Raw genomic sequence first — 15,838 nt, 5'->3', positions numbered from 1 at the left:
TATTTGATGCCTCTCCTCTTCATTGATCTGATTCAGGAGGAGAGGAAGATTTATTCGAATAGGGGAAGTATACGATGATCGACAAGCTGACGACTCTTTCTAAAATAAAAGAGAAAAATGAACGAAAACATAAACGAGATGTCAGCCCCCATGTGGAGGGAACCGAGGTAACTCTAGAGTGAGAGCTAGTATCTTCCCTTCCCTGCCGGTCTTCAGAACTATTCAAAGTTTAAATTAGTCAATGTTCTTTATAGCATCTCTAGTAAGGGTAATGAAAGCATCTCTAGTAAGGGTAATGCATCTCTAGTAAGGGTAATGAATAATATTACTCATATTTGCACAATTTGAATACTTCCGCTTCCGCAACAGAATTCCTATAGTTATTACTGATTCATGATAAGAAGAAAGATATTTCGTATTTAGTGTTTTTCTTTTACATAAACTCAATTTAACTTTAATAAGTTTTTATTTTATTTTCAAATATTAAAAATACCCAAAAGAGTTTAAATTTTATTACTGTGATAAAAACTATAGTTTAAGTATTTGTCTTTTTAAAGTTTAAGTATTTGTCTAAGTATTTGTCTTTTTAAAGTAGAAAGTTTGTACTTTAATTATCGCATACTGTGAACAATCTAAGTGGGTTTGATATTCGGGGTTTAATCAAAAAGTCTTATATTACTTGTTAACGATATGTATCGATATGTATACTTGTGTAAATATTAAATTAAAAAGTTAAATTTTGATTTTCTCCAGGATCAAGTTTTTGTTACTGTTGCAAAGTAAGGAAAGATAAGTGAAAAATATAATCAAATACATTGTTATACTGTTGCATATAAACAGTCGGGATCACTAGACCCTGAATCCCCTACGGACGACATCCCCAGCACTGTTGCTACAATAAATAAGGTACACAATCATACATGATCTCTCTCTATCCCATGGCAACTATGTCTCTCTTCGTAGATTATTGTCAACCTATAGAGCATTTGCTACAGCCCTAACCAATTGTCAATTTCCCTCTAATATTGAGGCTGCCTTAGCAGACTTAGCTTGAAAAGTTGCCGCCATGGAAAAAATGAATATCCTTCAGTGGAACCATACTGGGACATTGTTGATCTTCCTTAGAGCAAAAAAGTAGTGGGATGCTAATGGATTTTTAGCATCAAGTTTAAATTTGATGGATTTTTTGAATGCAAGAAGGCACAATTAATCGTCAAAGAGTATTCACAGTTAACTATGATGAGACATTTGCTTCAGTTGCAAAATTAAATATTTGGGTCCTCTTATCCCTTACAGTGAATCTGGATTGTCCCTTATTCTTGAGAATGCACTCTACTGCCTCTGAATGATGTCTAACTGGATTGCTCATATATCTATTGATTACTCTCACTGCATATGCAATATCTAGCCTCGTACAAATCATCTTGTACATCAAACTTCCAACTACTAAAGCATACGAAGTTCTTTCCATCTGTGTTTGCTCTGCTTCAGAGTTAGGCGATAACTTCTTAGATAATTTAAAGTTACTACCTAAGGGAGTCATTACTGATTTTGCCTCACTCATGTTGAACTTCTGTAAGAACTTTTCAACATACTCTGTCCGAGACAACTTCAGTGTTCCTGCACTCCTGTCCCTGTTGATTCTCATCCCAAGGATCTTTCCTTGTTGGACCTAAATGTTTCATCACTTGATAACTGATTCTTCAAGTCTCTGGTTTTCTCCATATTAGTCTCTACGATCAGCATGTCATTCACATAAAAATAAAACAAAATATAAAAGTTATCAAAGTGTTTGATGAAGCAAAAATGGTCTGTCTGGAACTTCAAATACCCATTTGCTGACATAAACCTGCCAAAGCTTTTGTAATATTGTCCCGGGGCCTGCCTCGAGCCATAGAAACCCTTCTTTAATATGCAGACCAAAGCTTCTTTGTCTGGAACCTTGAAACCTTGTGGCTGCACCTTGTACAACTCCTTTAGATCTCCATGTAAAAAAAAAAGTCTTTACATCCATCTACTCCAGATGTAGATCTTCCAATGCTACCAGACTCAGCATAACCCTGACAGTCATCATCTTCAACATTGGGGAGAAGATCTTTGTATAATCCACTAGTTTCTTCTGCTAGAAACCATTCACAACAAGTTCTGCATTACAGCACTTGGGCAACCCCCAAGATTTAATTAACTAAGTGGGATGTGTCCCCTTAGGAGCACTCATGGCCCCAGAACAGACACCTACACCTGACTCTCTGATTTTGGGTAGTTTACGTAGGTATTCTTTCGCGGATATCGGTTTAAGATGCTTTCGGCCGATCTTGTTTGGGTGTGCACTCTTAACTTATCCTTGCGAGGTTTACCGCACGTAAGCTCTCCACGTTTTGTGTTTTCTCTTGTTTGTCGCATTGACGTATGTCCCTTTTTATTCGGTTTCTCTCCTCTTCGAATCATTGATCTGATTCAGGAGGAAGATTTATTCGAATAGGGGAAGTATACGATGATCGACAAGCTGACGACTCTTTCTAAAATAAAAGAGAAAAATGAACGAAAACATAAACGAGATGTCAGCCCCCATGTGGAGGGAACCGAGGTAACTCTAGAGTGAGAGCTAGTATCTTCCCTGCCTAACCGGTCTTCAGAACTATTCAAAGTTTAAATTAGTCAATGTTCTTTATAGCATCTCTAGTAAGGGTAATGAATAATATTACTCATATTTGGCACAACACAATTTGAATACTTCCGCAACAGAATTCCTATAGTTATTACTGATTCATGATAAGAAGAAAGATATTTCGTATTTAGTGTTTTTCTTTTACATAAACTCAATTTAACTTTAATAAGTTTTTATTTTATTTTCAAATATTAAAAATACCCAAAAGAGTTTAAATTTTATTACTGTGATAAAAACTATAGTTTAAGTATTTGTCTTTTTAAAGTAGAAAGTTTGTACTTTAATTATCGCATACTGTGAACAATCTAAGTGGGTTTGATATTCGGGGTTTAATCAAAAAGTCTTATATTACTTGTTAACGATATGTATACTTGTGTAATATCCCAATATATATTAAATTAAAAAGTTAAATTTTGATTTTCTCCAGGATCAAGTTTTTGTTACTGTTGCAAAGTAAGGAAAGATAAGTGAAAAATATAATCAAATACATTGTTATACTGTTGCATATAAACAGTCGGGATCACTAGACCCTGAATCCCCTACGGACGACATCCCCAGCACTGTTGCTACAATAAATAAGGTACACAATCATACATGATCTCTCTCTATCCCATGGCAACTATGTCTCTCTTCGTAGATTATTGTCAACCTATAGAGCATTTGCTACAGCCCTAACCAATTGTCAATTTCCCTCTAATATTGAGGCTGCCTTAGCAGACTTAGCTTGAAAAGTTGCCGCCATGGAAAAAATGAATATCCTTCAGTGGAACCATACTGGGACATTGTTGATCTTCCTTAGAGCAAAAAAGTAGTGGGATGCTAATGGATTTTTAGCATCAAGTTTAAATTTGATGGATTTTTTGAATGCAAGAAGGCACAATTAATCGTCAAAGAGTATTCACAGTTAACTATGATGAGACATTTGCTTCAGTTGCAAAATTAAATATTTGGGTCCTCTTATCCCTTACAGTGAATCTGGATTGTCCCTTATTCTTGAGAATGCACTCTACTGCCTCTGAATGATGTCTAACTGGATTGCTCATATATCTATTGATTACTCTCACTGCATATGCAATATCTAGCCTCGTACAAATCATCTTGTACATCAAACTTCCAACTACTAAAGCATACGAAGTTCTTTCCATCTGTGTTTGCTCTGCTTCAGAGTTAGGCGATAACTTCTTAGATAATTTAAAGTTACTACCTAAGGGAGTCATTACTGATTTTGCCTCACTCATGTTGAACTTCTGTAAGAACTTTTCAACATACTCTGTCCGAGACAACTTCAGTGTTCCTGCACTCCTGTCCCTGTTGATTCTCATCCCAAGGATCTTTCCTTGTTGGACCTAAATGTTTCATCACTTGATAACTGATTCTTCAAGTCTCTGGTTTTCTCCATATTAGTCTCTACGATCAGCATGTCATTCACATAAAAATAAAACAAAATATAAAAGTTATCAAAGTGTTTGATGAAGCAAAAATGGTCTGTCTGGAACTTCAAATACCCATTTGCTGACATAAACCTGCCAAAGCTTTTGTAATATTGTCCCGGGGCCTGCCTCGAGCCATAGAAACCCTTCTTTAATATGCAGACCAAAGCTTCTTTGTCTGGAACCTTGAAACCTTGTGGCTGCACCTTGTACAACTCCTTTAGATCTCCATGTAAAAAAAAAAGTCTTTACATCCATCTACTCCAGATGTAGATCTTCCAATGCTACCAGACTCAGCATAACCCTGACAGTCATCATCTTCAACATTGGGGAGAAGATCTTTGTATAATCCACTAGTTTCTTCTGCTAGAAACCATTCACAACAAGTTCTGCATTACAGCACTTGCTACCATCTGACTCATCTTTCAGCCTGTAGACTCGCTTGTTGTGCAATGTTTTTTTGTCATTTGGTAGTATCGTCAAATCCCAAGTCTGATTTGACTCCAAAGATTGCATTTCTTCATTCATGGCGAGCTCCCACTCCCTTGAATCTTCAACTTGAGTGGCATCCGCAAAGCATTCTAGTTCACCGCTATTAGTTAGAAACAAATAGTGTAAAGAAGAAGAATAGTTTTGAGTTGTTTAACTCTGTTGGATCTCCTAACTTATGTAGCAGGTGTCTAAGAAACTTCTATTGCTCCTTCTAGTTAAGCACATATTCTTTCTCCATCCTCCTGATCAACAGTATCATCTATCTCCACATATCAAGATTCTTCAGAAGTAGCTGGTGGACTGTCATGAGTTTTGACCCTGTCTTCGTACATCTCCATTTGGTTGAAATGACATCCCTACTCCTGATGAAGTTCTGAATCTGATAATCCCAGAACTTGTACCCAAACTCATCTGTGTCATATCCAAGGAAGTTGAATTGACAGATTTAGAGTCAAGTTTGCTCCCAAAACCTACATCAACATGCACATATGTAGAACACTCAAATACTCTTAAATGAGACAGACATACAATTTTGTCACTCCAAGTTTCTTAAGCCTTTCTCCAAAGGTATCGACGTATTATGATTAATCAGATAAACTGCAGTGTTAACTGCTTCAGCCCAAAGCTCTTTCAACAAGCTTGCATGCAACCTCAAGCTCCTAGAATACTCTGTGATTATTCTGTTCATGTGTTGAGTCACACCATTCTGCTGCAGTGTCCTTGAGAAAGTTAACTCATGTTTGATCCCCTCTATAGCATAGAAATTCTTGTACTTCTCATCACTGTACTCAACTTTATTATCTTATCTGAGTTACTTCAGCCTCAAATTTGTCTCATTTTCCATTTCTTAAAAACTTCAAATACATAAGATTTCTGTTTTAAAAAATAAACTCAACTTTCTCGTGTGATCATCAATGAAAGTGACAATAACGAAAACCTTCAATGGACTGAACTAGAGTACGACAGCTGACGGCCCCAGCAATTACCAACATTTTAATGATAATTTAATTTAATTCGCTCCACTTAAGTGTCAGGGTTTCCAAGCAAGACACATAACATTTTCGTAATTTAGGACTCTACTTGAGTCCGGAATATCAACCCCACAGAGAAGGTGACAGTGGCTTCGAAGAAATATCAAACTGAGAGTGAATTTTAGTCTACTACTCTTAGGTCCTAGTTTAGAAAATCGCTAAATACAGGTTTTCTAACTACTCCTAAGTATATTTCTACTCCTACGTTAAACTTTCCTAGATCAATTAAAAAAGAAAAACTTAAGATTGATATGGTACTTCTCTCTTGTGATTTCCTAGGTAGATTGTACGTGTTTATATTAAAAATTGTAATGTGATGGTGACAATAGGAGCATAAGCCTCATTTACCCTCTGTCAAGTGTATAAATGATTATGATTCAAATTTAGGTAATTTTTCCATCTGTCACCCGTGAAACTCCTAATTCAAATTATATCGATACGCATCTCCCTAAATTGCATTGCCTCATGACCCCTCTTTCATAGTCATTTACACAATGTGAATATTTATGTTGTTTCACCACCACTCTTTCAAGTCCAAATGAGTCACAACAAATTTTAACAAGTTATATAGCCAATACAACAATGTAAATTAAGTTTAGAGATATACTCATCACATAAAAATAAAGATCAACTCAAAGCATTCACAAACCTACAAATCTAACATATCTATGACAAGAGAAAAGTATAAGAAATCTACTACACATGATAAACACCAAAGAAAATATTATTCAATCCAAGCAAATTAACCAAATATGTGTTTACAACATTAATCAAATAAGATTACACACAATAATTAGATTTTGCCCTCTAAAAAAAGAAGAAATTCCACCGGATGATGTTTTCCACAGTGCTAGACAAGATGTTGTAAAACCCTTGCAGATTCTCTTAAATTCCCCTCTCAAATCTCTCTAGAACAAGAGTTCCTACTCCTACCTACTATCTTTGGTGAATTCCAATACTTGGAATTTCTTTCCTACTCCTAAGATTGTCGAAACACACTATCTGAACAATCAACACCCATAAAATAACTCCCGGAGTCGGGCAAAAAGTAATTGTCCAAACTGCAAGACCTAGGCGCCCAATCTGCGGCGCCCAATCTGCGGCGCCCAAGCGTTGTGCTCCCTGTCTACTCGAGAAGCTTGGGCGCCTAAGGGCCCGAACCTAGCGCCAATGTCTTCATCTGTAACACCTTGGCATCCAAAAGTGGTAGCCTAAGCGCCAGAATACAATTAGCACATTTGCTTCATTTGGTTCTATTTCGCTCTGATTCAGTCCAAATTCGTTACAATGCTCCTACCTGTTATACTTGCATCATAAATATAAAAATATCTTCCATTAAAGTGCACTTTCATTCAAAAGTATATGTAAAATAAAAAATAAATTAAGTATATCCAAAGACATATCAACCCCATACATTAGTATGCATTAACTCCAGTTTCTTGAACTTCACTACTGACCCGTTCTTGGAGAAAAAAACTACTTATCATAAATACAATCTTCACAGAAATTCAAATCAACTGATTTCAAACTCTGAAGCTTATTCTCTGAAAGTACCGGCTTCATATATTTCTCGCTCATATGGCCAAGCATACAGTGTCACAAACCTGAATCCACCCCAGTTCCGGCCACATCAATAATCATTAATTTCAGGTCCGTTTGGGGCAGCTTATTTGGTGCGGTGGCGTTTTGAAAGCGCACCTGGACTATTTGGATAAATTGCATTTTGGCAGCTTATGCGTTTTGAAAACGCTGAAAGCAGCGTTTTCACACCGCACCTATCTAGGTGTTGTGACAGCTTTCTGGCAACGGTCTGGATTTTCCAAAAAAATAAAAAATTCTAATAGCCACCGCACCTAGCTTATTAGCAGATTATTTTTAATCAACTTATCAGCAAATTAGACCCTTCATTGATCAATTAAAGGGTGTCTTCAATATTGTCCTGAGCCATCACTAATGCCCCCGATCACCTTCTACGAATCACCTGTGAAAGTTGTTACAAGTCGTGACATCGTCAGCTGGCTCACGGAGATAAGATTCTTTTCAAACTAGGAACATATCTGACTTCAGTAAGCTTCCAGACTATTCTATTCAACAACTCGATATCAACTCTTTCCTACTATATTGCAGGTCTTGTTATCTCCCAAATAAACCTTTTCTAGATGACTTTGAGTGTAGTTTTTTAATACCTCTTTATTGGGGCAAGCATTAAAAGAGAGCTAAATCCACTATCCAAGATTCATTGCTGACTAGGGATAAAATCAAGGAGTCATTTTGAATTTCACCTGTGGAGACAATAATACAGAAATTACTATCATGTCCTTTATCATCAGCTTTCCTTGGAGCTTGCAATTCTTCTTAAAATGCCCTTCTTATCGCAATTCCAGCAATCTCTTCTTCTTGACTTGGGTTTCCTTTATTAGACTTTGATCTGCCTCTGTTTGTATTTCCGCCCAGATTCCTTCCTCTTCATCATCATTCAACGCAAAACCTGAAGATCCCCCTTTCGCTATTTTTCTGCGAACTTCTTCATTCAGCATCAGACCCACGATATCAACAAAGTTCAACTTCGAAGTCCCTGAAGAATTACTCATCGCTGTCACCAAACCTTCTCAACTTTCTGACAAAGAAGTTAGTTTCACCAGTGCCCTGACCTCATCAATAAACTTAATTCCCACATAACACAAATGGCTCGTCACAGTGTTGAAGTTATTGAGATGCTCTGCCACTAAACTGTCTTCCATAATCTTTATGTTAAATAATTTCTTCATCAGAAAATTCTCATTGGAAGCAGAAGGTTTTTGTACATCTTGGCCAATACTGTTATGATCCACCGTAGTTTTCTCATCCACAATGTTGAATGCAACTGATGAGGAAAGTTTTAACTTAATCAAACCCAGTGTTGTTTGATCCAACACTTTTCATTCCTCCATAAGCATAGACTCGGTCTTCTTTGTGATTCCTTCTAATGACAAGTATAATTTTTTGTGATAAAACAAATCATCCACTTGCATCTTCTAGAAACCAAAGTTCGTCTGTCACATTGAACTTCTCCACCTTAAACCTTGCTTTTTCGACCATTACTCCCATTTGAATCAAACCCTGTTTTGATACCAGTTTTGTGAGGAATCCTCCAAACAATTCTCAACATCACAACGGAAAGTGATCACAGGATTCGAGAAAATCAAAACAATAAATTTAAACCAGAAACGCAATAAAAAAAAAACAACCAGAAAAGAACACAGCAATTTTATGTGGAAAAACCTAAGAACGGGAAAAGACCACGGAGTCACACTACCACAAATTTCATTATGAATTTCAGAGAGTTTTACAAAGGATTCATATATGTCATATATGTACCTTCTCCACACTCACACGAAAAAACTTACAGTGCACCACTCCACACTGTTTCTAATGATCCGATGCGAAAAAACACGTAGAAAAAAATCAGAACCCTTATCATCAACACTTCTTATCTTCACCGGGATTTTATTGATGAACAAACAGAAAGAGTTACGCTCCAAGTCCGCAAATATGTTGTCCGAAATCATGACATAAATAGCAGTTCTCGTGAAAACTGCTCCGGGCGCCTAAGCGGCCGGATTTGGGCTCTTGGGTGCCAAGTTCTCTAGAAAAGGCGTCCCAGAGCTAGAAGTGGGCGCTTAAGCGCCCACCTTGGGCGTTTAAGCACCTAGTTTGGGCGCAGGACTTCCAGTTTCTCGGTCTGGGAACACTCGATGGGCACTTAAGCACCCAAACTGTCTGCTTATGTGTGCTACAATCAAACTCCACAACTAACATTTTGCATCAATTGAACTGTATCAAAAGGAAACATCAAAATCTAACACTAAGCCCCCACAATCCAAATTCAAACTCATACAATATAAAATGCAATATAATATAAAAATACACACACACCCTAAAAAGGTTTAAGCAATAGCAAATCATATTACAAGAATTTCTAAGACATCAACGAGTGATCGGATAGTGAAATTAAAATGTAATTATTAATTTTAAATCAAAAATAAAGAATGAATCACTAATAAAAAAAAAATAAAAAAAAATAAATTTATCTTTATGTTTTTTGACATCATCTCTTATACACATTTTCACCTCTATTATTTCTAATCAAAAGCTAAAACTTGAAAATATTAATTTAAAACAAAGTTGTGTTATCAACATTTTTACCTCTAAAAGCAAATTTATGATAGTCACATCAAAGATAAATCAACATAAGACCATTAGTCACTAATTAATTATGACTATTCAATATTTAATTACATTGCACTATATCATTTTCTAGTCAATAACATTTTAATCATATAACTGCCGCAAGAGTACTATTTAAATTTATTCCAATTAACGTATATCACTATCAATAATATTTGTCAATCTAAATGAGTGTATTTTAGCATCCTAACTTAACACCATAAGATAGTGAACTCCATCAAATTCAATATTCACATACAATCACTCTATCTAATTTATATCATTCACATTTTTATATCATTTAGTTTAAGATATTTTATAAATAATGAATATTTTTTTTATATAAAAATACTTGAAACATTCATATAAGATTGATAAGATTGATAAGATTGAAAAACAGATGAATCAAAATAAAATTCTATGAATGTATTAATTATCCATAAATATTTATGTAATTGATTTAGAAGCCCAAAATACTACTATAACTTAAAATTTAAAGTACTCACCTCGTTCAATTAGCTAGAAATTTATTTTTTTATACTAATTTTTGTCACATTTAATTTGACACCTATAAAAAAGCATTCATAATAATTAATCATTTGTTTAATTGGTCTTTTTATGAATATATCAACATTTAACTCTTTAATTTAATATATATTATCCAAAACATAAATCCTAACATCCCTATTATTATTTATTTGCTTATTTAATTTTATTAATTAATGATTGTAATAATCTTTAAGTTAAATGTAACACATTATTCTAGTTAGATTACTAACCTTTAAATTTCCACACTTATTTTATTTTATTTATTTAAATTAAACCTTATTCAATATATTATATTCTAATTAAAATTTCTAATTCATAATTAATATTTACTATGTACTTAACTTTTAAATAGTCATGATAAATAATTATTTATTTATTTTTATTTGGACTCTAATAAAATTTTTAATTAAAATGTTGATCATTCAAACTTACTAAGAGTAATATTAATCATAAAATATAAATTTAGCTTTCTAATTATCCTTCTTAAATTTTATCTTATCAAATATTCTTTAATGTATGAATGTGTGTGTGTAGTCCATCATTTCTCATTTTTTTTTAAATAATCATAAAAAAATAATTCTAACTTCATAACCTCAATGCTCCTTTCTCTCTTAAGCACAACATGAACCTATGATACCTACTCTTAGTTGCATTATTTATTCTCACCGAAGCGCAAACTTGGTGCAAACTTAATGAAACTGCTTGAAAACAGATAATTTTTCCTTCTGCTCGTGTTTGGTTGCTATTTGTTAGCCATCATTTTGTCTTGCTCCAAGGCCTAATGCTCGACTGCCTGTAGTCCGCTTGCGGGATCATCGATTCCTTGCTAATAAAACACCTCACTTGTTCGATTTGGCGCCAAACTTGCTCTATCTCCTCTAGCAGACGAAGTTAAGCTTGTATACGCCGATCACACATGCTGCTCTCGGCCTAGCACATGATCTCGTTCACTTCTTCCTCCTTTGAGCCCAAGTAATCACTTATGGTCACTTTCTCACTCATCTCCTCTCAAAAGCTCAATTCTTCTCCTTCCAAGTGTAACGCTAAAGTTACTAGGGATTAAAACTTGGCGTTACAGACCACTCCACATTTCCGTGATCCTAAGAATTCACCCTTTGCTCTAGCTTGCAAAGGGTGACAAATTCAAATTTAACTAAAGCCCACAAAAAGCCAGTGTCATATATGTTTTGTCCATATGATCAACCTTAGAAATTTTATGTGAATAATAATGTATCAAATAACCTTATCTAAAATGTCCAAGCTTAGTTGTTTATCAATGGCTAAACCTACAAGTTGTGAGTCATACGACACAATTGATTAACCAAGAGGCTACTTTTTAGCAGGAATAGCCTTAAAATTGCCTCTAATAGCACGCTTTCCTACCAAATCTACGAAGCTTCCCTTGTATCATGAAATTAAAGAATTCTGACGATAATTTTCCAGCTAGGTTAAGTGAATTATTTACCATGACTAAGTATGTCATAGTCCATTACAAACTAGAATAATATAACCATTGGATCATTATTGAGTTCTCCATCTTTCTCGAAAATAAACATAAAAATAATGAATAATAAATAATAATAATAATAATAACTACTATGAGTCAACAAGAATGTATCATTCTCTTCCAAATCCAAATTGGAGTAGGTCCATCCAGCAAGGTAACCGTCAAAGCAAAACAACATAAAGCCCATAGACAAGTTTAAATTGGAAGTTATATCCAGTGGCTAATTGGAGTAATTAAATATAATGGATTACACCCATGGGAAGCCTCAAACCAAGAATATAAAGCACCCATGAGAGAGCATAATTTATGGGCAGCAATTTATACACCATCTATTTTGCTCATTTAAATTAACGCAGAATCACTCAAATATATATAGCCAAGTGATGATATTTCAAGCCACAATGAGCATTAAACAATTTATATGGTTCATAATTAATAAAAGCACTTACAAGTCTTAGATTTATCCATGAAAAACACCATTACTTTTTAAGAAAAGATGTGAAATCTATACATCTACAATGTAAAATTCAACACACAAAAAGCAAAGAAATGAGAAATTAAACATGTACACTTCAATTTTTTAACTAACAAGAAGCGAATAGCCAAAAAACCATAATAACAAAGAAATATTACATAATGAAGATAAAGTTTGAAGCAATAATAAGATCAATGCATAACTATTAAAAATGAAAACAAACTAAGAATCAGTTGAAAAACAGTAGCACTGTTATAGAATAGCAAGTTATATAATTGAGAGCACACTGAGCGATTTGTGCTTCAGAAGCAAAGTGTGCTTTTAATCGCATAGTGCACCAGTGTTTTGCCAAGTGTTTCAGGGTGCAGTGACTATGCAATTTTTTTTTTTTTGCACTTCTTTCTAGAGAGCATGTGTCATTATTCATTTACAAGAAGTACCAACAACTGGTGGTCGAATCATAGTTTCATAGAAAGAAAAAAAAAAGCATATGGTTCATGTAAAGTGAAGAAAGTTAGGTTCAAGCCTTCATACCAGTCGCACAAAGAAGACAACCCCCAAGTGATATCCAAGCTTGAGTAGGATTTCTCTTAAAATAATGATAGATGTAAATGGGATTAAAGGCAACAAAAGCTGTCAACCCATATTTAATAAGGTTGTACACACCAACACCTCCAAGACAACAAAACCATATGAACAAAGTTGGCCCAACTGCAAGCCCCACTTTACTTGTTCCAAACTTCTGTACACTGAATAAAATTACTAGTGATGTAACTGTAATAATCACAACTTCACCTGCAGGAAATTGAAGGCATGTTAGATAACCTAAAGTTCCACAACATGAGGAGTACATTTCAAACAATAGGATAAATTTTAAAAAAATGTAGACTTGAACGTAACAGGAAGAAATCAGTATGCCATTCAATAAGATTACTTCATCATATGGCTTTAACAAACAGTCCTGATTCATTCTAGCCAATAGCTTAAGGGTATCAAGATTCATGCTTAAACAATCTTCATGTAATGAGGCTAGGTAGGAACAATGGTCCTTCAAGCTAATACATTGCATAATCATTCGAAGATTTGTGTCGACCACGAATCAACCATGATGAAGTACATCCATTTGACGTTAAACTTAGATCTCCAACATATATTTAGCCATTTAGTCTAAAGAATCCTCAACACTAGTCTAAAACTTATCGTTATAGATCCATTCATGCAATCTAGATCCACAAAAACACTAATCTTAGGACCTAAGGATTCTATAAATTTGTCTATCATAACTATCTAAGTTCAACATGATCCAAAACAAATCTCGAAGACAATATGGTTTGGCTTTCTATCGATTGATCCAATTGACGATTAACAGCATTTTAGTCTGGAATGGATATAAAGGGTGACAAGGCACACGTACCCATCATAAGTTTCATAATGATACTAAATATATCCATTCAAGCGCCTAGAAATGTCACAAGAGAAGAAGGAAAAGCAATTTTCTCTACTCCTCATTCTTGCAACAAAAAGAGGATACTTTGTTGAATCATTTTCATCTCTCCGTCAACTTCAATCTTAATCATTGAATTTAGTGTATATTTATAAAAGACTATGTGTCGGCACTAAAAAGAAGAAAGTTAAAAGAAAGTTTGGGGGGTCGCCCGTAAAAAGCTGTCGGTCGCCAGAATCGAAATCCTGTCGCCCGCTTCGGAAGGACGTTTTAATTTACGTATATATATGTATATAATTTTAGAAAAATATGAAATCAAACTAACCTCATATTTTTCATAGTTTAAATGAAAGAGCACTCTACCTCAAATCCTGTATCTACCCCGAAGAATAAATACAATACTTGAGGATGAGGCTCAATCAAATAAACTAAGAAAACATATTACATCCGTTTGGGTCTGCGAAACCGTTTTATTTGCCGACAAGTTCCCCTATTTAATACAAATAATTAAATAGGGTTTATTTTAAGCTGGGTTCGGAAAAGCTTCCTATAAGGGCAAGCCCCTATAGTTAATTACATCTTAAATGACCTAGGTCACCTAAGAAAACTCTCGATAAAAATCAGGGAATAATGTCTTCAAAGAAGTCAAAAAAGATAGGACTTTACAATGAAATCGGACAAAGAGGTGTGAAGGGGGAAAAGCTCAAATCTGGAACATTGTTAAAAAATCCAAATGAAGAGAAACTAGGGGAAGCCACAGATCCTGAGGCAAACCTCAGTAGGTTCTCAGTCTATCCAATGGTTTGGCTTCAACCTTAAGAAGACATTATTAAAGTGTTTCATCCTGCCAATTTTATTTAATTAGGGCTTATATTTGCGTGGCAGGACATTTGCGTGTCAGGACCACACAAATTGCCTAAAAGATATGAGGGTTTACGTCGTATAGGACGACGACCTCGGAGCCTAGAACGAGTTTAAGGCTTAAAACGTACGGCAGAGCTATACGAATGCCTAAAGAAAAGGTGGAGGATTTATGTCACGCTAGGCGAACAACCTCGAAATCCTATGGATTGTTGTTTAATTTCTAGGAAAAGGGATGGTTTTGCTGGGGAAGACGTGTTATGCTGTTGAAGATGGTCGTGTTTCCCACTGCGCTAGCTCCAAATTCCTTGCCATGACGAGTTTAAGTTTTCTAGGGTGTCCAGTTATAGTGTTAAATCAAACGGCCCTATGGTTGTAGTCCTCTAAACATCCTATGCAAAAAGGTAACATTCTTGAAGTTATATAATGTAAAGTGTGCGATGCAGGAACAAACAATAGAATGCACGTGGAACAATAGTAGGCAAAACAGGAGCAATATAACATGTTGTACGAGAAGAACAGTAGCAAGTAGATACATGAATAATATAACATGTTATACGGTACGGTAGCAGGTAGAAACAGAAATGGTATAACATGTTGTATAAGAAGAGCAGTAGCAGGTAGAAACAGGAAAATTAATTGCTGTAAAATGTAAAGCAAACCTGTGAGCCCGTGAGATCCGCTGTTCCTTAAGTATAGCAAACCTAATTGCATCTCAAAAAGCAAATTCTGAAAGAAACGTCGTCCAGGAAACCCGAGGAAAAGCGAAAAAAAAAACTTGAGAAAATCAACGAAAAAGACTCAAGTAAAAGAAAATCCTCAAAACTCCTGGGGAAATTCTAAAAGAAAGGAAAAGTAACACGAGTGCCTCGTCCCAAAACTTCGACAAAACAAAGAAAACAAAATTCGGATGAGGAGAACCGCAAGCACTCGTATGGGACTAGGCTCAGTTATATTTATTCTCGAGGGTTCACGAAGACTACTCGGTCACCCGAACGTATAGAACCCGTCACTCGTCTAGAAGCGTGTCTTGAACCTCACTTAGGGGTTATTTCCCAGCCTAAACAGGTATTCGTCAGGTGGACAATGTATTTTAAAAACATATTTTAAAATTTATATTTTTGACATACACATAAATCTTGAAAAAGATTTATCAAATTTTGTTTTATGAAGAA

General features: G+C 35.0%; 1 protein-coding gene across 4 annotated transcripts in view; it reads right to left on the bottom strand.

The window, feature by feature from the left end:
* The window catches only part of LOC110023336 (potassium transporter 7-like), a 58,115-nt gene that overhangs the window by 31,145 nt on the left and 11,132 nt on the right, over positions 1-15,838 (bottom strand). For all 4 annotated transcript variants that reach the window (XM_020722694.1, XM_020722691.1, XM_020722692.1 and 1 more), the window contains exon 5: positions 12,893-13,153. In XM_020722694.1, coding sequence (XP_020578353.1) covers positions 12,893-13,153 — 261 coding nt within the window. The remainder of the gene's footprint in view (positions 1-12,892; positions 13,154-15,838) is intronic.

The sequence above is a fragment of the Phalaenopsis equestris genome, unplaced genomic scaffold (genome assembly GCF_001263595.1).
Source record: "Phalaenopsis equestris unplaced genomic scaffold, ASM126359v1 Scaffold000224, whole genome shotgun sequence".
Classification (NCBI taxonomy): domain Eukaryota; kingdom Viridiplantae; phylum Streptophyta; class Magnoliopsida; order Asparagales; family Orchidaceae; genus Phalaenopsis; species Phalaenopsis equestris.
This window is presented reverse-complemented; position numbering and strand designations above follow the sequence as displayed.